This window comes from Papilio xuthus, unplaced genomic scaffold (genome assembly GCF_000836235.2).
Source record: "Papilio xuthus unplaced genomic scaffold, Pxut_1.1 DF825946.1, whole genome shotgun sequence".
NCBI lineage: Eukaryota > Metazoa > Arthropoda > Insecta > Lepidoptera > Papilionidae > Papilio > Papilio xuthus.
In genome coordinates this window covers 15151937-15178388 of record NW_013532703.1, presented here as the reverse complement: position 1 = coordinate 15178388, position 26452 = coordinate 15151937, and the positions used below count along the sequence as shown (strand labels likewise).

Sequence of the window (26452 nt, the reverse complement as noted above, 5' to 3'; positions counted from 1 at the left end):
TACATAGTAGGTGACGGTTACAGCAATGATTCAAGACGGTGGAAATTTTACGTTAACTGTGGGCTTCCATTGTCGAGACACTTGTATACAAACGTATTGTCATCCCTTTCACTCTCTTTGAAAAACCAGAGACAATAATATACTTCAAACAAATGTGTCAGCAGTGAAATTTTGCAGTAACCAGAATATTTATGTAAAATAAAAGCACATTTCACGAGTGCATTTTAATATCTTCATTTAAAATAGGTGTTGTTACGAAAATCTTTATAATTGTGTATACTATCCGTGGCATAAAAGTAAAAATGCCTTTTAACTGAAGCCTAACTTGTTTAAAACTGAAATTCGAAATTTATAAAAAAAAATAACTTCCTGATGATGCAATAATTGATGTTTTTTTTTCGTTTCGTTAAGGCAAAGAATTTAGAAAAAATGCCACTCCAGTTTCCCTAAAATGATATTACACTTTCTCTTATGGAATGAAGCGAAGATAAAATTCAAAAAAATCTCTGTTCATAGTGGCTATCAACCTTTTTAATTCTATAAAGCCCTTAGAAACACAAATAATATCGTAATAAAATTAATTTTATACAAAGTACACTCATCTAGAAGGAGTATTAGAAAGAAATCAAGGTGAGCGTTTGTTTTACTTTTTTTTTAATTTGCGCAACGAATTTTCGCGCCAATAAGAGTGAACCTAAGCTAAGCATTTGTACTCGAGCCGCGCTTCTCAACGCTCTTGCGGCTGCGTTCTATTTAAAAAAAAAACGCGTCGTATATTTTGAGTGTAAAGTGAATTTTTCCATTAAATAAAAATGACTATTTACAGTAAAATCGTTCAAATTATTTTAATAAGTGTCTAAAATATTTGGGAACAAACAATTTAATAAAACTTGGATTTTTTAGAACACAAGTAAGTAAACAATTTACGTATTTTAACTCAAAAATTAATGCGCAATTAAAATAATAAAATTCTAAAAAATTATAAATGAATTAATTATTTAGGGAATACATTTATACGCTTTATAAGTTTAAAAATATTTTTATACTGTCTTAGCCAAAAACAGCGTCTATTATATTTGATTCCTTATCGCTACTACGATAAAACTAATAATTTTAATTCAAAGTATTCTTTAAAGCAAGATTGTTTCTTTTTTTATTTTACGACTGTTTAATAGTGCCATAGCAAGGAGTTCGAGATTGATGTGTTAACAATTGTTTTTTTTTTTCCAAAATTATCATACCAGTGTTATTTAACTTGATAATTAATATGATGTCACATCAAAAATTGCTATACCCAAATACGACTTTGACAAGTCTTGATCGTCGCATCGGTATCAAAGTCTATTCACAGTCCCTTTGTTTTATTGTTAATAGTTGTCATAGAAACTTTATCCTAAATCGTAAAAATAAAAATCACACGATTTGACCGTGAATTTATTATTGTTAAATTTCAGTTAAATAAAGAAATAATATTTTTATAACAGTTTCGTTAGCTAATTCGCTTTTTGTACTTGTAACTAACTTTAGTAAAAACAATATTTAAGTAACATTACGTGCTTTAAAATAATAGAGTTTAAGGTAAATATAAAATGAATTATTATTACAATAATAAACAACGTAAGCAAAGAAAATAATATATCTTTATTGGTAATGTAAAGTATCAAAGACAAGCAAAAAATTTTCCCTTAATGATATCGACGTCACAAACATTGTATGAACCAAAAAATTCCCGAAAATTTCTCTAGTAGACTTGTTTCAAAATTTAACTTTATTTTGGTGAGTTCTTGCTACATTTCTACCACTTGTGACCCTTAAACTTATTTACCACTGTACTCCTTCGCTGGATGTTCCGTTATCCCATCTGGACCACAACGCCGGTTTTAGCATTTCTGCAGAAAAACTTACAAAGATAGCGTATCTTAGGGAGCACTACTGGCGTCCATTTATGTACGACTCTAGCCCTCTTATTCTCGGCGCCCTAGACGGTGCCTCCAGCTCGCCCAACACCGACTTCTCCTGTACTAGACTACTTTGGAACTTACTGGTTTAAACGAAGGATGTTGTTTGTAAGTTGGTTTACATATATCCAACTTGATCATAATTTACATAAGAAATATACGTATAAAGTTCGGATCCAGTGTTAAGCACAAATGGACCTTGGCACGGCATCAGAGAAGCAGTAAATCGAATAATTACAATAAGTCACGCTAACGGCGATTTTTTATAATTGTATGATTGAATAGCGGCTTCGTCAGCGCAGAATAAAAAAAAACTACTCCCACATAAAGCTTTTTGATTATGATATAGCAGTTTCGAAGATTACCCGGAACAAACGCTAACTTGCAGACTGATACAGACAAAAAATTAAAAAAAATGTTTTTTCGTTATAAGTACCGCATAATATAATTATGTAAAAAATTAACAATTATTACTTTCGTGTTCTAATCACTCGTTATTATAACGAAAATTTTGTAAGCATTTAGTTCCCTCTGGCATAACTTCTTTTGTCTTTTAAACCCCTTAGAAATATTATTTATTAATCTATGATTTATACTAAAATACTCCGAGCTGTCACTTTTCTAACCTAACAAGCTCTAAATCATAACCGACTGTTTTGTTTTCTTAATTGAACATTGGCGGATAATTTATAGAAAATACTATTAAACCTATTTGCTTGAATTAAAAAAAACTTGTGCTTTCGTATTACAGTGTTTCCTATCAAAACATTTTAGTATTGCAAATCGTCAATGAGTGCGAAACAGTTTCATCTATATGTTAGGTAAATTGATTTTTGTGTTCTTATGCAATGAAAATGACTCATTTTAACCAACCTTTTTATATAAATTTACCTTAACAAGGCTGTTATCGCAGATGTATTAACAGACATGTTTTTATTATAAATTTAAACACTGAAACATTCTAAGATAAACCTATAGACAATAGATATTTTTTTTAGTCTATGAAAGTTAGTATAATTACGTATTTCCATTAAATTCGACGATACATCCTGAACCCGTTTCTAAGACATTGTTTAAATGGTCTACAGATAAAATATTATTAGAAAATCAATTTATTGTAATTATTTTTATTTTATACGAGCAAATTTTTAAGTATGTGAAATCAAATCTAGATTACTTTAAAGTTTATATGTTGCAACATAACGAGCGGTATCGTAATTACAGGGTATGCGTATCGGACACGGTTGGTGCACATGCATGACATCTACACCACCTTTGTCATAAATACTATACTATTCAAACTTTATAGCTGCTCGTGCTCTACGAGCATATGCAGGAAATATTTGCGGTTCCTCTGGTATTGCTCATGTCCATGGGCGTCGTTGAACACCTCGGTGTTCCCGCTGCTCGTTTGCCCCCTTCTGTTATAAAAAAAATATTTACACATGTCCCTGAATGACAATGTCAATACTGTCTATAGATTTATTATGGTACGTTTCAACATTTAAATTAGTAGCAGTTTTTGTGGAAGAAGGAATTTAAAGGGTTGGCAACAGGCAGGCCGGAATAAAAAATTTAACCAAAACTTTAAGTTTTATAAAATCTTTGTGCCGACCCCACGCGAGCAGTATAAGGTCAGGTAGATGATGACGTTTCAGGGCTTAAATCGATGATACAAACATGTCTGCATTTTTGTGTTAACCTTAAATTGTGCAGCGCATCATCTCGTACAAGATTGGGAGCTATCATAAACATTGGATAGTAGTATACAAACTTGCTAAAGTCCCATCTTATGTACATGAAACAACGAGTAAATAAAAAAAAGGCCAGTTGCTACCGTTAAAAGGATTTTTGATTGCGTTAAGTGCGAAAAGTATATTGAATTTTTTCTCACAAACTTATTTAAAAATTAATACTTTTTAATATATTTCTCAGCAGGGTAACAGTAATAACCCAGTTACAACGATTTAAGCGGGACTATTATTACAAACTTAAATAGTTTAATAACCACTTGTGAAAAAAAACGTATATACAATATTTATGTTCTTAGCCTCTATATTAAAACGTTATCGTCCTCATCATCAGCTCACTGTACGTCCCCAGCGAGGGCCTCGGAGCCGACCCTAAGTTAAGAGTGATTAGACCATAGTCAACCACGCTAGCCAAGTGCGGGTTGGTTGACTTCACACATATCTTTGAAATTCTTCTCATATATGTGAAAGTTGCATCACGATGTGTTCCTTCACCTTAAAAACGTCGGATAAATGTACATATGTAAATCGGAAATCGAAAAACACATTGGTACATGGCGGGATTCGAACCCAGGACCTGCAGATTGCAAGTCAAATGCTTGACCCCAGAGCAGCCGAAGCTCTATTATATCGATCGTCCTCATATATTTGTTATATAAGTTTGTTTACACAAATGTACTTTAAATAGTGCACCAAATCAAGTCACGTAAATACGCATTGTCCCCGACACGCGTGCTCTACACGCATCGAAATCTCTAACATTATGAAATCTCCTCAACTATATACGCTTTGTTACAAATAAACATACATATTATGCGGTTTACATGTGAAATTTTATTACTCACAACACAAATGTCTTTAAGACAAGTACTGGTTTGGTTTGCTTGACGTAACATAATTTCCAAAATGTGTTTGTACGTCTAAAGAAAACTGTATGCAGCCAATACCATTTTTATATGGAATTCACGGCTTTTATATATGTATTATTATTCAATTTTAATGATTATTCTTCTTCGTATTCTGTAAATAACAAAGTTTGATGACGTAATTCGTTATAGCGTAGGTCATTAGCAAACAATCGTATGTATAAAATTCGCGTGTCACAATTTTCGTTTCCATACTGCTCCGAAACGGCTTGACCGATTCTCATGAATTTTTGTGAGCATATTGAGTAGGTCTGAGAATCGGCTACTATGTATTTTTTATCCCGTATCTATTATTTATAGTATCCCGCGCGGACGGAGTCGCGGGCGGAAGCTAGTAAAATATAAAAATATCATAACAACAAGACATAGACAGAGTAAAAAATTTGATACGTCATTGACGATCATTTGGAATTTCAAGAAAATGACTGAGTGAATAGAATCATGATAAAATAATCTTTATTACAATAAAATAATATAATGATAACGTTTTTATTTTGCGTTTGTCTTTTATTCCCATCATATTAATAAAAAAAAAAACTTTTGTGGAATATCTCTTATTATCTTTTGCCGCGACTTCGTCCGTGAGAGATTAAACGCTTTTAAAAAGTAAAAGAATTAAAAAAATATTTTATACAGTCATGATGTATTGATTGTTTGCATTGAATAAGCTACTAACTACGGAACTAATTTGAAAAATTCTTTCGCTATCTCCGGATGACATAAACTACATTTATGAGTAGATTTATTCAGCCCGGACGAAGTCGCGGGTGACTACTATATTCTAAATCTATGCCAAATACAATCCTAAGCTTCTTATTATTTAACAATAACCTTTTCTTTCGTAAAAACCCTCTTGTGTCAATAGAAACGCTAGAAAAAAAGAATTAGTGAAATCGGTAACGGTTCACGTGTGATGCCGTGACCAAAGAAATATGGATTCATTTTGTTGTTCTCTTAAAAAAATTTGGGAATATTTTATAGATTCAATTTTATTACCAAGAGTAATCTGATTGGATTCGAGTGCGCTATCAAGGTTTATCTAGCTCTAGGCTAACAGCTAATATGTTATGGCGCCAAATCTAGTCAACGTACATTCGTCCGGAAATAGTAATTACGTATCAAGTACAGCGGACATTCTAATACAGGGCTGCTTAAACCAACCTTCAATTTTAACATATCTTTTTTTTCACTCTTTATTTAGGTATGTTATAATGCGATTTCGATTTTACGTTTTATTTACTTTATTTACGAGTAATTTATTTATTGCTGCTAATAATTTTAATTGTATTTTCAAATATATATGTTAAATTAAATAACTTCACGTACAATAACTTACTATCTTGTACTAATCGTAAACAAAATTGCTATGATGAATGGATATTTCTTATTTTTATTCTATTTAGTGATGAATTTGTTAGATAATTTTACACTAATATTAAAAAATCGATTAAATTATAAATTTTTTTGGTTATTTCTAATTCTGTACGTTTTCTACAGTGTTACCCATGTAGTTTGGAAGTATGACCGTTAAATCTACAAGTATAAGGTGGAGTGAAACAAGTCTCGTGAAGTATCCGGATCAAGGACGGCCACCAGCCCTTGTGGTGCACAAGTAAATAAGCGACACCAACTGGCTTAAAAATCATAAAATTAAATATATAATGAGTAAATGTAATGCACTGTAAATATTGATATATCAGTTTATCGATAAATAATATAAATTATTTGTTTTAATTTTTGAACTCTTGTATAATTTGCTAACCTTGGTTTGACCTTATTTAAATTTTAGGTTACTTTGTAATATGTCAACACAAAGTAACGAATATTTTAACAAAATGTTTGTTGTTTAAATAAATAGTATAATAGATAATATAACTAAGATCCATCCATTGAATGTAAAACATAAAGAGGTTCAGGTTTAAATATACTTGGACGTGAATTTAAATCTTTTAATAGATATTAGGCTTAGCTATAACCCAGTGAGGGAATGTAACCACTCACCTTACTATATCTGGTTATCAGGGTCACTATTTAGATGGCCTTAAAATAATATTAACTAAAAAAAATTGCACTTTCGAAACCTAAAGTAGCATTAGACTAAAATTGCCACAACCACAAGGTCAGCTCTTTGTTTCTTGTAAATTAAACTTAAAGATGTAGAGCTACGGAAATGTCATATATTACGCCCTAAGTATAAAATGGTTGAATCTTCGAAACAAATATTGTATTCCTGTTTCAAAACTAATGTTGTCCTTGGTCTGCGAGTACACCGTACAACGATGAACGTCGACACGAGTCGTCTATTCGGTCAATAAAAGCATAGCGACCACATGTCAACTGTCATTTGCTCCGCCATCATGAAAATCGTAGCGACTTTGCTCAAGACGATCTTCAAAAACAAGTTGCGAGAGACTGGTTTTGGCGATTAAGGCCCTTCGATTCACGGTAATTTACATCTTCAAAACTGAGCAATTTAAGTTCCTAAGCAACTTACCGACTTTTATGAGTTTCGAAGATTTGCGTTGTCTTGTGTGTGATTAGGCTAAAGAACAAAATGGCGGCAATATATGCCTGTGCATATGAGTATGAAAACTGAGCTTTTAGACGTATTTGAAGTGAATCTTTAATGTATTTTCGTATTCAATTTACAAAAGTAAAGATGATACTGATCAATGCATATTTAGACAAAAAAAAACAATATTCGAACAGACGTAACATTTCCGGCCCCTATTTAAACTTGGCGAAATTTTAAATATATTACTTACTTTGATGTAATGTTTTGTTTTACTTGCATTAGTTAACATAAATCTTCTCGACTGTTCAAGGATTGAACATTGATTATGTTTTTATAACTTTATGTTAATAATTCTAATAATCTTTGAACATAAATGGCTTTATGCGACTTTTTTTGCTCATGATTATTATTCAAAGTAATTATTGTTGCTTTTCTATTTGCTAGCTATCGAACAATTGCATTTCTTATAACGACCTCTATCCATAGACAAGTAATAAACATAAGAATTAATCAATATCGCCAATTTGGTAGTTTGTTTAGAATTAAAATTTAAAGATATAGGTTAGGTTAGGATGTAGGACTCTACTCTTCGAACGAAAGCAGAATGTCAACTTTTATTACTACACAGAGTTATAATTTACTATTTTTAGAGCTCAAACATCTGTTTATTTATTTGTGTTATGTATAAAGAGATGTTATGTAGTTCTAAAAAAATTGCGATGAATCTTTTCCTTAAGTTGAATGCTGAAATTAAAACAATTCTGAAGTATTTGTTGCGACGAATATTTTACGACCATATAATTATTAATATCTCCACAATTTTTATAATTCGATACTATTCGAATAAAGATTCAAGTTCAATAAATAATTGTACAAGGAAGTGTCTGAATCTCTGAGTGACCCATGACCTACAATAATTGTAGACGATTTCAATTCATTTGTATGCAAGCAACGTATATACATGATGAACTTATTCAAAATTTATGTCATTTAAGATTAAAAAGTATTTATTACATTATAATGTAAAATATCAATGTATTTTCTTTAGGTTTAAATGCATTAGATGAATTAAATAAATAGAATTTCTAGACCACGCCAAAGTTGTCGTAATAATATAAATATTGCATTCAAGGAAGCAAAATGATTTCCTAGTATTGGCTGTTACAATACTGGTTTAGAAAGCTGACCAGATAAAACCTTAAAGGGTGGGTCTCTTTAAAGTTTCATTCGAAATGCTATTGCTATGATTGAAAAAATAAAACATAAAAGTGGAATTATAACAATTATGGGACCTGGGAGTGTTAAAAAAAGTCTTCCGATACCGGGAATCGAACCCGAGCCTCCTGGGTGAGAGCCAGGTATCCTAGCCACTAGACCATATCGGATTATATTTGATTAATCAATTAACAAAATAGTTTTTAATCATCTAAATAAGTCATATTAAAATTATTTTAAGTCAATTGGAAATGCAAAAAGTAGGGCAATTCAATTTTAAGTTTTAGATGTATTTCATTGGACTTTTACCAAGTTATTCTATTAACTAAATACTTTAATTTGAAAACCATATTGCGCTGGTCATAAAAAAATACGGCGATTTTTTTTCTTTATATTATAAGGTGGCAACGCGCAAGCTGCCATCTTTGTGAATAGAAACAAAAAGAGGTAACGATTTTTTTGTCTAGAAAGGTTTTGTTTATGACTAATGTGTTTCCTTTGAAGTTTGAAATACGAGTAAAAATATTGTCTTTGACCTAATATAGATCGTACAAACACGACATGTGTACATCTTATCTCTTAAATCCTCGGAAATTATTATCTTTTCTTAGAATTATACGTTTTGCAAGATTTAAGCCTACATTGCGGAGTTCAGGATTTAAAAATTCATTTAACAATCAGAAAATGTATAATATTATATTATAGACACCCAAGTAGTCAAAACAAAGATAGAAAACCGAAGTAAAGTTTGACACATAATTATTTTTTATTATTAATAACTAGCTGTCGCCCGCGAATCCGTCCGCGCGGATTAAAAAAAATATATAATTAGCCAATAAAGTTCAAAATGACTCTACAACGTTTATATGGGAAAAGGGCTGTTTTTGAGGTTTTCCCGGTAATTATTCGAATTTTCCTCACCTTTTAAAAGTTTCCTAGACCTCCACGAACATTTCAAGACCAAGATAAGATAAAACCGTTTAGCTGTTCTCGAGATTTAGCGAGACTAACGAACAGCAATTGATTTTTATATATTTACTAGCGGACCCGACAGACGTGGTCCTGTGTACACGTCTTTAATTCGAATATTATTTAAAATTTGACACTGCGATGGTAGCGCCGTCTGTCGGATCCAATGTAAAACATTCCAAAATCAACAACTACTAATAAATTAAAAATTAATTAAAAAAACATTGTCCAGCGGACAAAATTGTGAATCTAAACCATTCCCAGATGCCCTTGAACACACACAAAAAATTTCATCAAAATCGGTGCAGTCGTTTGAGAGAAGTTCAGTGACATACACACTCACAGAAGAATTATATATATATATAGATAGAGAAGATAATTTAATAAAAAAATTATGGCCATTATTCCAAGTTCTATAACTTTTCAATCCTTAATCATGGTAAGGCAGATTTTTGTTGCGCTATTACAATATACTGTGATGCAAGCTTTATAACTATGAACTAAACATGCCGTTAATTCAATTTTCATTTATTGATTTGCAAAAATCTACTAATTTTAATGTGCCGGACATTGATTATTTATTAAATAGAAAAACTCCAAGGTAACAAACAAATATGCATACGATTCCAATAAGTAGTTCAATATTATGTAATAGCTTTTTGAAGGGCCCAAAAAAATAATACAAAAGTTTTGCGACATTCTAAGGTCTCGTTTAACTTCTTTTGTATACCGTAACGATCACGCTTATTAATATCTAGTTCACTTTGTTGTTAAATAAGGCCACAGTCATAACATTTCGACAGATTGAATCATTTAAACCAAAAAAAAAACGAAAAACGAGGTTATCTTTTAATTGCAAACTTATTCTGAACTCCAAGCCCCATCCTCTGAAGTGGTAATATATCTACTATACATATCAAATTACATTCATCTTCAAATTTTTACGGAGAAGGAAAAACATCGTAATGCAACCTGCACATATCTGAGAAGAAATTCAAAGAACCCGCACTTGGCCAGCGTGGTTGACTATGGCCTAGTCACTGATGAAGGGCCCCCGATGGGCTCGAAACTAGTCGGTGCCGCCACCGGACGTATATACGTGAGTGTTTAGCCGTGTTTATATATCAGTTTAATATAATGTCTCACGAAAGTTTGAATAATTTAACTAAGTAACAATCCAATGCAAGGCTCCTGAGTGAGCCCTCAAACGTAGTTTAAACGAGGCTTAAGCTAAGCGTTATCTGCGCCCGGCCACCTCAAGCCCAGTGAAGCTGTAAATGCTTCAAGGCTATCAGTAACTAAAGAATCCCAAATAGGGTTGTTCATTACTAACCTGTTGCTCGTGTTTCACTTTTGAGTCCCGAGGTTTTTAAGCCTGGCTACCACAATAATACGGAATTCCGATCAAGAGAATTCGAACCAGTACCTAGGGTATTGCGGTGAGTGCTTATTCCTTTTTTGTATGTTTAAACGAAGGTCTGTATTGTTAAACAGTCGATAAGAATACAATAGCAGGAACTGGTAAAGTACCTTTCAACTCATTCAATTCAACAAGTTTTTACTTCGATTGCAAGATTTATCGTTGCTAAATCAATACCTTAATAGAATCTTAAATACATTATCTTGGAAATAACTACAGTTTAATTTAATGTCACTCATTTTATTTGATTATTCTAATGTCATAATTGTCGCTACTGAGACATATCCGATATGGTCTAGTGGCTAGGATACCTGGCTCTCACCCAGGAGGCTCGGGTTCGATTCCCGGTATCGGAATTTTTTTTAATTTGCATTTTAGATTTTTTGAACGTATTTATTACGTGTGATAACAATGAAATAATCTAATCTCCATCGATGTTGCAAAGATAGCTTAAAAAAATAAATATTTTTTGGCTACTTAGTCATATTACCTAATCGTAAATACAATCTGATGCAGTTTGCAATATTCACGTATTGCGGTAGTTCGTACTCTTTTTCTCGTTTTCTATTTATAGCCGACTTTGAAAAGCCAGAGGTTATCAATTCGTCCGTTTTTTTATTATTTTTTTATGTGTTTTACCATATAACTCTGCTCGTGAAGCTCCGAATTTTCTAAGCCTTTTTTTGTCATGTATAAAATTGAAAAACTTCTCGAAGTAAATAAAAATGATTGGATATCCCGTGGATCCCATATAAAATAAATAATATTAATTAACATATATTCCTTTATTTTATATCATTTGCATCCGCGACCGGTTTGGATTACGCTCATTGACCTTCAAGACCATACTTAATTAATAAGAAGCATCTGTATCCAAAACTGGTTGTTGCAAAATTTTATACTTTAAAATATTATAACATCCGTATCGTGCAAAAGGCTAGCGAATTTGCCAAATTAAATTATTCTTCACAGCTTTAGTAACGTGTATATACATTTTTGCATAATCTGTAAAAACAACCTCTGCAACTCGACCGTTACAATGAAGCAGTCAAGTTTTTTTTTTATCTGCAATACAAATCTGCTATGGTCAAGGTATACGGCCAAAACACTAACCTCTATTAAATGGACTGGCTATAAGCCGGGTTTTTTGTGCCTATAAAAAAGACAACATTAAGTTTATTTTATATTTTACATTAGCCGCGTCGGCTACAAATTTTCGTTTTGGTTCCAATAAACTTTGTGTGGATTGGACTTCATCTGTCTTGGGACAGATATTTGGACATAAACAGAACTATGCGTGCTATAGTCAATATTAACCCGCCTTGTCTCGGTTTTTTGTACACGGTCAAAGACGAGAAGTGTAGCTAAGGCGGACACGCAATTGGTATCAGCGTCCCTTCTCGATCTACATATTGGTTGCATTATATCCTACCTTCAAATCATTTTCATTGTGAAGAGGGGCAGAAGAGCATAACCTTTTGCAACATGGTATGATAAATGAGTTTCGCGCTACTTGCATTGTCATCACGTGCATAAATCACTCTGAACTGTCACCTTTGACAGATGATATGCTCTTCGTATGACAAACATAGCTAGAAAACAAACGGGCCTACCACGAAAATTGGCGGGAAAGTATTCATATCAACAACGACTACGATATGACATTTGTGCAGCGTTCATATCGGGCGAAAACACAACAACAAATCTGGCACACATTTTGTCAATGTCGATAAGAATACTTCTCATATTCTCATACTATATTATGTCTACTGATATTGATTATCTGATATATTTATCGGATTTAACAACACTAGTAACACAATCATCATCAGCTCACTATAAGTCCCCACTGAGGGGTTCGAGGCCTAGCCCTGCTGGGGAGACTAGGCTATCGTCAACCACGGTGGTCCAGTAGTTGATTGCTACAGTAGTTTTAACTAAAAAACGTCTTCCACTACTAAAACATTTGTACAATATTATAGGGTCATAACTATAATCCCATGTGTAGAAAAATTGAGACATGTTTCAATATAGATGTTTGATGAATAGTTTTACAGATGACGGAGGTAGAGGGCGGTGCTGCGCTGGCGTGGCGGCTGCTGGCGACACTCGAAGGCGGCTCTCTGCTGTTGGTCACCTCCGCGCTGTTGGCGTACACAGCTCGGTCCAAAGTAACCGCCCGCCACCGGGTACCTGTAAAAAATGTTGTAGTAAGTTCACTCCCCAGTGGAATAATACGAAACTCATAAAGTATAATATTTAAATAAACAAGTCTGTCAATGTTCGTGATCTTTTTGCTTGATACACGATTTGTATCTAAAATTACTGTTTATACTTTCAGTTTAATAAGTAGTAATTTAAATATTTTTTCTTTCGTAACGTTTGCCCGCTCCTTGAATTTCAAATAGGACATTACCATAGACAACGTATTTTTTTCAGATAACGAATAGCACGAGCACATTGGCACAAGAAATAACCAAGCGATTGACAGCGCGCGGCTGTACCGTGAACACAGTGACTAGCTCAGCGACAAGCGAAGCGATTTCTGTAAAAGCCGACGCGTTGGTGATAATAGGGGCGGAAATGAAACAAAGTGGCCTGGATAGCCTCACACAATTAATTGCCGAGGATGTATATTATAATGTAAAGGTAAAAACTAAACAGTGCATTTGTAAATTTTAGAATCGCGAAGACCTGTAACCTGTTACTGATTGGTGACTCAATGATCTAATTTACTATCAACAAAGGAAAACAAGCGCAAACTACCCTACGTACGATTCTGAGGGCTTTACGAACTTCTGTTATTTATTCTTCAAATGTTTAGTTACTGGAGAGCTTGTCACCGCTGGTCCGCACGGGTGGGTGTGTGGCATGGGCTTGCGCGGGCGCGGCGAGCGGGGCTTTTGGCGGTGCGACCAGCGCATACGACGCCGTGCTCAAGGCCAGCTTGCAACATATTGCAAAAAGGTTGGTTCACTTATTTTGGTATAAATACTCTTAAATATTCATATTTCAGTTGTTCTTTAATTGTAAGTAAATTACTATTATTATTTTTTGCAAATATATTTTTGACCAACAGTCAACACTGTGAGCCAATCTGGACGGATCGATGTGATGATTGCGAAGTGGCTGCGGAACGAATAGTCACCTCGCTTTTGCCTTGTGCCGGTCAACAATCAATAACAACATTCTGCCTCAGGTTAACTTAATCCTTCATTTCAGTTTTTAATTATTATAAAAAAAAGTTGTTCATGGTATGAGTAATGGATAATATAATGAGCGAGCAAAATATATTAATTTGAATAATTTATTGAGCATAATCATGAAACATATTATTAACGTTGAAATAAAAATTCACATTTTTCATTACAGAAATGCGGTTCAGAAACTCGGCGAATATGTTGGTAGATGGCTCAAGATTGTATCGTGAGACTGCTCAAGCACATGTGATAATTTATCCATTTTAAGATACTTTTAAAGGAAGATGATGTTTTTTAATGTTTACTGTAGTATTACTAAATACATATGATAAGAAATAAAAAAGTGTTTTTTTTTACCTGCCTATGAAATTTTAACACGCTTTTATAATATACATAATATTCTGAATACAAGCTTATGGACATAACACAATGTAACAACGAAAAGTTGATTTTGCAATATCTACTAACTACTAAATATGAATGAAAAGAAACGGAGGAACCACAACCTAATATCATCGAGTTTCGGCCACGAAAAGTAATCCTTTTCCGTATTTTGTAGTTGGTGCACGCGCGCATATCGATGTACTATCTAAACTTTATGGAAGCTCGGAATATCTAAGAAACACTGGATAGAACACCAAAGTCTACGTATCAGCGGAACATGAATCAGGGCGAGGGCGAACAGTTTCCTGCTTTTACCCATCCGATGTTGGCTCCCACCTGTACAGACATGCTCTAACAGCTAACTACGAACAGCCATAACGTTTGGATCTTATAATACGATAAATTTCATTTACCATATTTTTCTCCTAACACTATTATAAAAATGAAATTTAAAAAACGTAAAAAAAGTTTTAGATTTTATGTTTACGTTTATGTTTTTGAAAAACACGATATAATCTGTAATCAAGATGACAATTGTGTTATTTTTAGTCTGTGGTTATATTTTTTTTTAGTTCTAAAAGACTCGACTCGCTATGGAGTGTCAGACGTGTCCATAATAAATACAAATTCTGTTTTAGTTATTAATAATGCTTTCAACAATTTTATAATTGTTCCATTACAATTTTCGATTATGTTAATTTCGTGTGGTATTTTGTTTTATCCAAATTCACCGCTGAAATATGGAGGAGGTAAGTACTGAGGTAACCATATTTATGTTGTGACACAACAATGCGTGATGATTTTGCAATCGTTTTCACTTTCAGGATCTTAATGAGAATGAGCTAGAGGAACGGTTTTATTCTATGCGATATAAAGGTAATGAGGCAGCCAATTTGACCACTAACCTTAAGGATGATAACTTCGTGGTCAGGCGGCCTCAAACTAATATACGTCGATATTGGCACACTAATGATGATCACGCGTTGCAAAAGGTTAATCGAGCAAAACAACCCAATTTGCCCTCAAATGAACCACTTATTCCGGAAAATGTAAAATCTAAGGGAGAAAAATGTAACGCGAATCCTTTACCTGCCGATTTATCCATGTTTCAATCTCCCGTACCACAATTCATAAAGAAAAGCATAGAGATAATAGATAACGATGGACCCATGAATATTGTAGAATTGCAATCAAGTGATGAGGATGAAGTTATTGAGGTTAAATTGCCACCAAAACCAACCATTACTATTGAGAGTTCAGATGAAGATGAAATCGCAGAAGTAACAAACACTACAGAGACCAATGAGAAAAATGTGAATAAAGTCACACCAGATAAAAAAACAACAAATAGAAGTGATAGAGATGTGTCAGCAAGTCCTGTTCCATCAATTGTGTCATCAGTCTCTGATGAGTTTATTCGCAGCGACTGCATTGCACTCAACATATCCTCCAAACATCCAAACAAACAAAGCTTTGATTTTAGTCTCCATGGCTCTGACATAATAGACCAAAGCTCTCCACCTAAAAGAAAAAAAAAGAAGAAAAACAAGGATACCGCAACATCCACACCAATAACAAATGCACCAACACCTGCTACACCTGTGGCTAAAGAAGGTGAATACTTTGCAACACCAAAAAGTAAAGCAAAGAATAAACGACAGAAAACTAAAAACTATTCAGTATCAGAGAAAAGTATCCCAAATGCTGATGTTTACGATTCAGACAGCAATCAATCTGGAAACGGCATTGAGAGAACTAACACATCTTATACATTCATAGATAGAAGTTTTCCACATGCTGATGTTTATGAATCAGATTCAAACCAATCTGAGAAGACAAGTCCTGTTAAAACAAATCAAAAACCAACAGAAGAAAATATTTGCCCGTCTTCAGACGACAATGTTAGCTCAGAAAATCAGACGGAGGCAGACCAGACTCTGGAGTCGCCTCAAGAGAATAATCAAACAGTAGAACAATGTCAACCAACCATAGATTTGACAGAAACATCCTTCGATGATACTAATTTGATAATTAATGAAAACATTGTCATGGCAAATGTTACTGGTTTCCAGGAGGAAACAGATAATACTGAACATTTGAATATAATTCAAAACGATGCAACGAAATTTGGTTCTACCAAAGTACCGGCGATTCTATACGAAGATCTCGATTTCGATAATATGAAAGGTAAAGAGAAAGTATGCAAGAAAAGACGATATTCCTTGTCTACTTTACGAGCAGAAATGGAGAAATTTTACAATGAAAGCTGGGGCGGAGAGAACTTCAATCATCGTGAAATTCAGAAAAATATGTCCCGTAAGTTATACCTTGCTGTTTATAATAAATTAGTTATTTTATTTGATTGTAATATTACTGTTAACGAAGCTTTTATGTCAGAAATGTTATATATAAAAATATAATTTTTTATGACATGACAGTTTGCTTCATGTTTATTTTGTTAAATAGTTCAGATAGATGTCATAAATTACAGAATACCATTGTACAGATTATTCTAATATTCCAGGCCAAATACTAATAATAAAATACTAATAATATGGTTTCCGAGGCATTTATTACACATGCCAAAAAGATTTTTTCAAACCTAATAAGTAGATCGAAAAAATTATTAAATTAACAGCAGTTATATTAATAATTAAAGTACTAGCTAGAAAGTGTCTTCATTACACACCTTTTTTGATTTTATAAAAAAATTGTTGCAGGTGACAAAAGTTTGTGGGTTATTGACCCCAAGGATAGAATGCCCGGACTGTCTAGGAGAAAACCAACGTTAGTATAGAAAATTGTTATCATAATTTTAAAAATGTATTGTAACTTTCAAAAGTAATAAACATATAATGTGTAGACAGATCTAATCTATTAAAAAGTTTTATTTAATAATATCACAATAATTGTTCCAGATGTAACTATTGCAACCGCACTGGGCACCGAGATGACACCTGTCGGTACAAACCGCCCGTGTGCCACATGTGCGGATACACCGGCCACTACGAGACGCGCTGTCCTAGGAAGATTTGTGTTAATGTAAGTTAAATCTAACATTCTTATTTATAACATACACTAGCTGTCGTCCGCGACTCTGTTCGCGCATATTTAATTAAAAATCGTAATAAGTAGCCCATGTGTCAAATTTCATCATTCATCATGATCTATTGAGCCATTTCAGAGATACCTTCTAACATCCATCCAAACATAATATTAGTAAGATGAAAAGGATGTTAAATGATTATGAAAGCACACTATAACTGTCCCTAAGCGTAGAGGTTTAAGGAAACTTCTTTCGTTACTACTAAACGAATTGATATACATGCATTTAAGGAAAAATGTAATTTAATTCCAGTGTGGATCTCCAAATCACATGTATACCACGATGTGCCGGAACTGCTCAAACTGGAACAACGTAAGGTGCCCTGAATGCGGACAGACCGGCCACCCGGCCAGCCACTGCCCCGACTTGTGGCGACGCTATCATAACACGGTATATACATAATTATTCGAATTTCTCAAAAAAAAAACTATTTTCAAATCACATTATTTTATACTTGGTTCTTATGACATTTGAAAAATTTTACAAATAATATTATATATAATTTTTTTTATTAAAAATATAATTTTAATATTGTTTTTGGTTTCAGATCGCTTGTAATACACCATTAGAGGAGAATCGGCAGATGAAGAGGCATCATCAACTGTTCTGCAGTGGCTGTGCCAGACGGGGCCATCTCATACATACCTGCCGAGTGTCTCTGCCATTCTCCGGTCTACCCATCAATTCTCCATACGTGTCCTTATATAATCCCATATGGAGCGATAAACAAAATGAAAACACACAACAAAGAAATCGACCGCTTATACGTTATTTTACACAAGACACACCAAGTTCGGTTGAATCTGCGTCAAATAAAAATGAAAGGAACAAACGATTATCAAATTCACCTGTTTGTCATGAAGGTCATATGAATAAGAAACGACACATGTCAAATTGTGAGGAAGTTGACACGAGTAGAAATACAAACAGTCCTATGACAAGTAACGTCAGCGGAAGGAAAACACCACAAAATAAAGATCAGTGTGAAGATGCATCTAAAGTGGTCAAAGATTCAAGTAAAGTAACAAATGATAATACAGAACCGCCTAAAACTACTAATACACTTGAAAAACTAGATTGCATTACAACATCATCATCCAATCATGATAAAAAGGGACAAATGATACAAGACAATGAAGTATCAGACACAAGTGATGTTGTCACAACTGCAAGGATTTATATAACCAATGAGATAATGGAAAAACTTAAAACTAAAGAAGGAGAGGAATGTTTAAAGAAATTTACACAGAGTAATAATGTAACTGTACAGAAATCAGATTCCAATACATTTATAAGTATTTTAGGAAAAGTCGGCGATCAAGAAGCTTTTCAATCCGATCTTAGAGAATGGATACAAAGTCTAGAAAATAGTCATAAGATGAAATCTAACAATGAGATAAATCATAAAGATGTTGAAAATGATCCTGAAAACATCCTGTGCATGAATATGCCACGCAACAGGTACAATCTTTTAAGAAAGATAACCAGAGCTCTGGATTCGCTGAACGAAGATTTAGGCGATCCAAAAGATATCTATAAAGAGTTTACTTATCTACAAAATCATCATCAGCAACTTCTTAAACAGAAGCAAATTAGCGCAAGGCAGTTGTCAAATAATCGGGACAACCTCAATGATGTGATTAAAAAACTCAATATGATTCTTATTGGTCAAGCTGGCCTTGCCAATGGATCAAAGCATTTAAGGAAATTACGAATTCTTAAAGAAAAATTAACTAGTTTCAGACAGAAATATATACCGACAAATATGCGTTCTGAAATCGGTGAACATTATCATTATGTATTCACCGCTTTGCCCAGAGAAGATTATCATGACCTGCTTAATAAATATTATACTGTAAAAAAGAAGCTGGTGACATTTAATAAGAAAAAGAATGATAAATCTATGAAACTTGGTCCGGCAATAGTGAGGAAAAAGTTGAATAGAAATTATCAGAAGAAAAATACTAAAGTGGAAGTGAACGAGGCTGCTGAGGGTAAAGCCAAAAAGAGTCTTGATAAGACAATGAATAAATTAGTATTTTATCACAGACGACTTATGTGCACTAAGCCACATGATAATGTTCTCGACAAGGCTAGAGTCGAGCTGGTGAACAAACTCAGTTCTCACATCTCGTCATTGGGACAAGATTGTAATAAATCTCCGAAATCCTTGAAGAAAATGCGGAAAAGGATAAAGGTAACGCAAGAACAAGCGCAGTTGTTCTTGACGAATGTTTGATGACTCTCTTGCACACAAGTCTGGCGCAGGAGGAATAGTGCTAAGGATAATGCGCCGTATACTGAAACAGTAAGGCAAATGTGCGACCCCGTTAACGAATGGGTTTATTTATATAATGTCACTTTTTCCGTTCAGGTGTAATGGCACTTTTATTGTGCGTGTGAAATAAACTTATTAGTTAATGCATATATTTGTTTTTTCTTATTAAAATCAAACTTTATAATTATTCAAATTCTAAAAATTTAATACAATCATTTTTAACATAGTTGTAAGAAAGGTATAAACCACAATGGTGGACTTATGTCCTAAGTGACCTTTTGCCCCCGACCTTGCGCGGAATTAAAAAATCTTAGTAAGTGGCTTCCAGGTCTATACTTTTCAGAGAGATCCGTTTGACTGTTCTGGATATGTGAAATAATAAACGTTTCGTTTTTTAAAGCAGTTCTTTATCATATTTTTTTTTCTACTATATTTTTACAAAATAACCAATGAAAGTAAATATAAACGTCATAAAAAGGTTATTCCCCTAAAAATGCACTTTTAGATTTTCGCATTATTTAAAATAAAATTTTCGATTATCAGGAGACACGATAATCAAGGCAGACTTTCGATTATTCTAAGGAGACTAGATTCGTCGAAGGGCAACACTAAATCGAATACGTCACCAAATGTCAGTCATGATAAAATCTGATAAGAATTCCTTTACTTGTTGATGTTTAATAAACGGCATTTTAAATATTTATAAGTATTACAATATAAGTATATTTACAATGAAATCTTTATCAAGTACAGATGTACCGAATGTTGTAAATATTTTATTAGTGTTAGTATTTAACTTAATCTACATTTCAGCACGAAGGGTAAGAAAGTTAATTGAAATTTATAGCATTTGGTTATGTTATTATGAAGTTTTATTTATATTTATATAAAATTTAGGTGCCTGTGAATGATTACTATGGTTTGTACGAACATAACCAGCCTCAATTTGCTGCAGCATTAGAAAAATTAGAACATGGTTCGTAGTTTTATTTATTTTTTATTTTACAGTGAATTTAAAGTGTAACTTTTGATTTTAAATAAAAAAAAAAACACATTTACTATTGTGATATAAATTTTTTAGAACCAAAATGGGTGGATAATTGGCCTGATTCATCCATCACAATGGGCCAAGTGTCAGGAGTTGCTCTAGACAATTCCGGTCTACTTCTGGTGTTTCACCGAGGGCCTAATATATGGGGGGCTAGTACATTTAGTGATAGAAATGTGTACAATGGTATAGGAGAAAAGCCTATACCAGAACCAACAATCCTGGTAATCAATGACACTGGAGAACTGGTTGATAAATGGGGACAAAATCAGTGAGTAATTTGGTATATTGTTTCATACTGTTTAATCTGATTTAATATATTTAATGATGAGTTGGTACTTTACTGTACACCATGCTGTTAAGTATTGCAACTCAAATCTTGAGGTTACCACAATCTATGTTCTGTAAAGTTACTTACTAGACTTTGTACATCAAACCTATTTTTAAAATGTGACTTTAATTCCTGTTTGTTTAGTGGCATTTATTTATTTTATACATTTTTTTATGTAAATGTCACTTGTCATTTTGTTTCTGTTTTTTTGTTCACTTTTTATAGCCTTATAGCAATGTAACAAGTGTTATGTCACCTATTTCCTAGTATTAACTTTACATTATGTATAAAATATATGTATAATCATAATAAACAAGATTATTTTCTTTCATTACCACATATGTACTACTACTATTTGAATTACAACTGATTTAATCACTGAAAATTTTCATTTGAATAAGTTTATAAGATTATTTGTTAAATTTTGCAGCTTCTACATGCCTCACGGGATTACGGTCGATTCTGTGGGCAATGTGTGGCTGACAGATGTGGCCCTGCATCAGGTCTTCAAGTTCACACCTGACCAACGGGATAAACCAGCTATGGTGCTTGGAGAGAAGTGAGTCTGGCGAGTAGTTAGTACACAAAATTAGTTGTCAAAAAACATAAATATTATATGTGAATATTAAATTTGATATGATGTTAAATTTATATCCCTAAATAGTTTCTATGTACTGTCACCTCCATTTGCGGTGTTTCAGTTACAAAAAATTGCCTTGCAAAAAAATTAAACACCACACAATATAAGAATTGATAAAGTCACTTTTACTTTTCCTAACTAGATTCGTCCCAGGTGATGACGAAAACCACTTCTGCAAACCGAGCGCGGTGGCGGTGCTGTCGAGTGGGGAGTTCTTTGTGGCGGACGGCTATTGCAACACGAGAATCATCAAGTTCGCGCCCGATGGCACGCGGATACTGCAGTGGGGGAAACGTATGTGTACATCTATTTGATACGTAGTATTGAAATATTTTATAGCTTAAAAGTATTTTTTTAAAATGTCAACCTTGTGTAATTATTGATAATCTGTCTATGATAACCCGTAAGGTTGTGTATGATAATAGGGTCGAATGTGTTTGTTAGGGTACGGGGATTCCCCGTTCGTATTCAAAGTGCCGCACGCGCTTGCGCTGGCGGAGGAGCGCGGCGCGGTGTGCGTGGCGGACCGCGAGCGCGGCCGCGTGGCCTGCTTCCGCGCCGACAACGGCACCTACCTCGCCGCATACTCCAGCTGGCTCATTGGTGACAGGCTCTTTAGTGTCGCATACGCACCCGTACATGGTACATATTACGTTTTATTCACATTACAATAAAATATGTAGCTTTGAACTTGGTATTAAAAACCTCAGTTTAATTTTGGAGTTCAGTACTAGCATCTATCATTTATTTATTGTAAATTCATACAAGCTTTGGCCTTTTAAATATCTAACGCAGATCAAATTTTCTACAGGCGGAAGGTTATACGTAGTAAACGGTCCGGGGGGCGGGGCGCCGGTGCGGGGGTACGTGCTGGACTACGAGTCGGGACGTATGGTGGGCACGTTCGCGCCCGCGGGTAAATTCTCTAACCCGCACGACATCGCGGTGACGAGTGACGGGTCGCGGGTCTACGTGCCCGAACTCGACCCATACCGCGTCTGCAAGTTCCTCGACGACACTCACCGCAATACGACGGAGAGCGCTCCGCCTGCTAAACCCACCGCCACTGTCGGTCAGTGAACACTTAACACTAGTCGCACTCAGTGAAGTTTAATGGTAACCTTGTGTGGCTTTATGGCATGTTTTATTTTAAATGTGTTTTGCTGCTATTTAAAAAAATATATATTTTTGTCAATTACACTATCACACCACATCTGTAATTCAAAAACCAATTTTTTTATGTAAACTTAATATGCCAATGATTATTTTTTGTATCGTTGAAAGAAGATTTTGTTCGGTAATGGCGCCTACTAGTTTGAAACGGATACGTAATAAAATCGTTACTAAAAATACTTTAGTGTCGCTTTTTGTATTTAACGTTATACAATAATAAACCATATTTATGCAACTTTAAATTTTGCTTGAGTTCAACACATAAATTTCATGATGTGTAATTCTTGGATCCATTTGTTCTTTATAATTAGATTCGTTCGAAATGTGCTTTGGTGACTGGTATTTTTTTGAGTATTCCTATTTGCTTTCTTTGTCTTTATTTTTTTTGTCTTGGATCATTTTAATGTATCTGTTAAATTAAGTATGCCAATGCTTATAACAATTTCCTTAACATGCGTAGATAAAAGATGAAGATTGTTCGAAATGATTTATTTATACTTTATCGCAATAATGCATGTATCCTTTTATTCCCAGTTCAAGTGGTGGAGGCGCAACGCTTTTTTATTTGTACTGAAATGATCTGCCATATGTCTTTTTTACTGTGTCGTTTTCCACAATGTTCGTAAATTTGTGTTATGGTATGAGATTTGTCTTTTTATCGAGTTAAAGTAACGTGGTTGTATGTGTATGGGCAGAGTTGTCAGGGTCTAGCGCAGTGCCCGTGGGCGCGGTGGGCGCATGGGGTGCTGTATCTGGTGCAATGGGCGCGGCGCTCGGGGCGGCGGGAGCGGCACTGCTCGCCCTCGGCGCCCTCGCCCTGCTCCGTGCCAGGAACCGCGGTAAGGAAGTAGAAGCTGAGCCTCTTGTGCAGTAGGAGATACACGACACACGAACGCGGTACACTCGCCCTAGGTACAGTGGTTTGCTGGCAATATCTTACCTTAAAGGTAACCAGTGTTGGAACGTCTTGTATGCTTTGAAAAGAAATCGGTAAATGTTGTAACAATAACGTATTCCACAGTATATAATAGTTACTGGTATAGTGTTATTGAAATTCAGAGCATCACCCCAATTGTTATTATGTATGAAGGTGCAGAGTTTAAGTTCGTTATGATTTATGCTTTATGATTGCGCAATTTTTCTGCAACTGGAATACCGCGAACGGAACTGACTGTACACTCGCTCCAAACACGCCGAGGCAATTTATTTTGTTCACAACGTAAATGGCCGGATACGAAATATAATATATTGGAATACATATTAAAATGTTACACAATTAAATATATAATTTGTCAGCATCGCTAAATACAAGAAGGGATTGTGATTAAAAACTGCTTAGGTTAGAAGTTGTATGCGTACAATACGAATTTACATAAATTAAACATTTATATAAAATGTTTAAAGTATAATTTTTAATTTTTTACGAGATTTATTTCGTTTATCCCAAAGTTCACAATTTAAATATATTTATACATTCACTAATAAGTACAAGTAAAATTAACCTCCTTTTATAAGACGAAAGAACGAAATAAGTACTTGCATATTTTATTTATCCTTGACCGGTCATAATAAGATCCGTTCCGTGTAACTATTCGTTCCAATCCGTTTAAAAATCCAATTTTATATTTTTTCCAAATTAAATTTTATTTCTATAATTTTGCACAGCAACAATTGCATTATTGCAATGGTTTTTAATTTAAATGTTTTACATTTGACACACATACAGACGTATGATCTTTTAATATAACTACGTTAAAATGGACATGATAACTTTTTTATTTAATTGTACATTTATCAATAGTATTAAAAATGTTCTTACCGTAATTAAAAAAAGATGAAATATTTTCATTTGATCAGAAATAACTTAAGCTAATAATAACATAACATTTCTTGTGCAATATTGGAATAAATTGGGACAATAATCCGGCGAAATATTCACATAAAACTTTTTTTGTATAGATTACATTTTTATGGGAATGTTTTTAGCAGAACACACATTCAGACACAATACTTTTTCCTAAGACATTTTGATCTTAATTTTATAGAGAAATCGAGCTTCTAAACTTAATAAAGACTAAAAGGTACATATTTCGTCGTTTAAAAATTTATTACCGTATGTTTACTGCCGAAGCAATACTATAAAAACTTCCATCCCTTTCATTCTTATTGAAAAAATATTTTTGGACAGGTGTTTCGGCAGGTTACATTACTTTAAGACTGTTTTATCAAACTCTGATGCATTACAATTATTGTATTTTAGAAATTATGCCAGTTTGGATTTGATTTGATCTGAAGTCCTTGATCTGATGTATTTTTGTATTATTTTTTTGTCCTGTTGTAAAGTGATTTTTTGGCTTTAACTGTAATTTTTTATTTTATTTATTTATTATGATTTGTTTTGCACTGTTTATACATCTTTCATTTATTTTTAAGTTTCTGTAATTTGTAAGAATGTAACAATTGTATAAATGAAAAATATACTATTTGAAGCAGCTTTGTTTACTTTTTATTTATATTGCACCTTTTTCACTTCAGCACTTTATTTTTAATTTTTTTGTGTTCCATTTAGTAGATACTTGTTAAATTCACTAATTTAAACGAAATCTAGAGACGCAGCAGAGCCCCATCATTTTTTTAAATAAGATACAAAGCAACGGTAGGTCTCAGGACAGAAATGTGTGCCAATAGGCAAGTGTTAAAAACATTGGATAAATAACAAAAGTTTATATAATTAGTTATTTTATCGAAGTTTAGTTTGTTGCGATGAATTTCTGTAACAGAAACACCGCGAACGAAGATGACTGTACATGCCTGTGATAGACCTTGTTTCAATCCAAACCTTTTACCATAATCAAAATACAAATTAGGATAAAGCTCGAATACTCCCATAAATTATCTACCTTTATTTTAGCTCATACTTTATTGTATCACACAGTTTTCACAAATTAGGTGAAATATGGTAATGGCTGCCATGCATTGATGTGAACTTTCTCCCTCTCCCTACTTAACTTAGGTGTTGTGGATCAAAAGGAGGTATTGATTGCTTTATACTAATCAGCGATCAACCGCAGGTCGTAAATGCGCAGCGCGTCGCCGCTGGGAGTACGGACGCGGGGAGTTCAAGTTGCGTCGGCTGCTGGAGCGGCGGCGATTCACGCGCGTGCACTCCGACGACAGCGAAGACGAGCCCGCTCCCATGTTGCCCCCAACACATCCTCCAGCCACCGCATGATGTCACGTCCCCGCACGCGCCGCCCGTGCCGCGACCCTCACACGCGCCGTCTACATGCAGTGCTGATTGCTCCCTACACCTTATTGACACATGGCAAAAAGCGGTTTATCTTACCTGAGATCTCTTAAGTGATGTGTCTTTTTATCCGATACATAGTGACATCTCTTATAAGTTCTCCAAGAGGGTCGGACAACGACTCCGTATTTATGCAAGACAATTGCAACTCCTGCATATTTAATAAAATCTCTTAAGTGTATCTAGTCAGCGTGAATTAACTTATGTCGCACAAAAATTTGTGTATCTTTA

General features: G+C 34.0%; 3 protein-coding genes and 2 non-coding genes across 6 annotated transcripts; 4 read left to right on the top strand and 1 right to left on the bottom strand.

The window, feature by feature from the left end:
- The first annotated feature begins 870 nt into the window (after positions 1 to 870).
- On the top strand, positions 871 to 14286 carry LOC106124965 (uncharacterized). Of its 2 annotated transcripts, none has more exons than XM_013322012.1 (6): positions 871 to 910; positions 12804 to 12964; positions 13194 to 13403; positions 13579 to 13721; positions 13834 to 13953; positions 14127 to 14286. In XM_013322012.1, exons 2-6 carry the CDS (start codon positions 12812 to 12814, stop codon positions 14182 to 14184), a joined length of 684 nt encoding a protein of 227 aa, XP_013177466.1. In that variant the 5' UTR covers positions 871 to 910; positions 12804 to 12811; the 3' UTR covers positions 14185 to 14286. The 2 variants fall into 2 exon arrangements, with proteins under 2 accessions (XP_013177466.1, XP_013177465.1); XM_013322011.1 differs by having other exon boundaries at positions 874 to 910; positions 12812 to 12964.
- On the bottom strand, positions 8464 to 8535 carry TRNAE-CUC (transfer RNA glutamic acid (anticodon CUC)). Its single transcript has one exon. It is a non-coding gene; the product is annotated as a tRNA-Glu (tRNA).
- On the top strand, positions 11039 to 11110 carry TRNAE-CUC (transfer RNA glutamic acid (anticodon CUC)). Its single transcript has one exon. It is a non-coding gene; the product is annotated as a tRNA-Glu (tRNA).
- Positions 14287 to 14905: 619 nt separating the features above from the next.
- Positions 14906 to 19871, top strand: Zcchc7 (Zinc finger CCHC-type containing 7). The gene is made up of 6 exons (XM_013321234.1): positions 14906 to 15087; positions 15163 to 16654; positions 17059 to 17125; positions 17257 to 17380; positions 17697 to 17834; positions 17992 to 19871. Exons 1-6 carry the CDS (start codon positions 15079 to 15081, stop codon positions 19681 to 19683), a joined length of 3522 nt encoding a protein of 1173 aa, XP_013176688.1. The 5' UTR covers positions 14906 to 15078; the 3' UTR covers positions 19684 to 19871.
- A 468-nt stretch (positions 19872 to 20339) lies between these two features.
- Positions 20340 to 24718, top strand: LOC106124772 (peptidyl-alpha-hydroxyglycine alpha-amidating lyase 1). The gene is made up of 8 exons (XM_013321733.1): positions 20340 to 20543; positions 20620 to 20698; positions 20804 to 21041; positions 21532 to 21660; positions 21884 to 22035; positions 22186 to 22383; positions 22553 to 22813; positions 23610 to 24718. Exons 1-8 carry the CDS (start codon positions 20454 to 20456, stop codon positions 23786 to 23788), a joined length of 1326 nt encoding a protein of 441 aa, XP_013177187.1. The 5' UTR covers positions 20340 to 20453; the 3' UTR covers positions 23789 to 24718.
- Positions 24719 to 26452: the final 1734 nt, after the last annotated feature.

Bases quoted from the DNA above. Each gene is read 5' to 3' on its own strand.
- LOC106124965 (XM_013322012.1), top strand. From the start codon at position 12,812: ATGACGGAGGTAGAGGGCGGTGCTGCGCTGGCGTGGCGGCTGCTGGCG. The intron at 13,404-13,578 runs GTAAAAACTAAA...TCAAATGTTTAG, and splicing joins ATGTATATTATAATGTAAAG to TTACTGGAGAGCTTGTCACC. The intron at 13,954-14,126 runs GTTAACTTAATC...TTTTCATTACAG, and splicing joins ATAACAACATTCTGCCTCAG to AAATGCGGTTCAGAAACTCG.
- Zcchc7 (XM_013321234.1), top strand. The intron at 16,655-17,058 runs GTAAGTTATACC...AAATTGTTGCAG, and splicing joins AATTCAGAAAAATATGTCCC to GTGACAAAAGTTTGTGGGTT. The intron at 17,381-17,696 runs GTAAGTTAAATC...ATTTAATTCCAG, and splicing joins CTAGGAAGATTTGTGTTAAT to TGTGGATCTCCAAATCACAT.
- LOC106124772 (XM_013321733.1), top strand. From the start codon at position 20,454: ATGAAATCTTTATCAAGTACAGATGTACCGAATGTTGTAAATATTTTA. The intron at 20,544-20,619 runs GTAAGAAAGTTA...TATAAAATTTAG, and splicing joins TCTACATTTCAGCACGAAGG to GTGCCTGTGAATGATTACTA. The intron at 20,699-20,803 runs GTTCGTAGTTTT...TAAATTTTTTAG, and splicing joins ATTAGAAAAATTAGAACATG to AACCAAAATGGGTGGATAAT.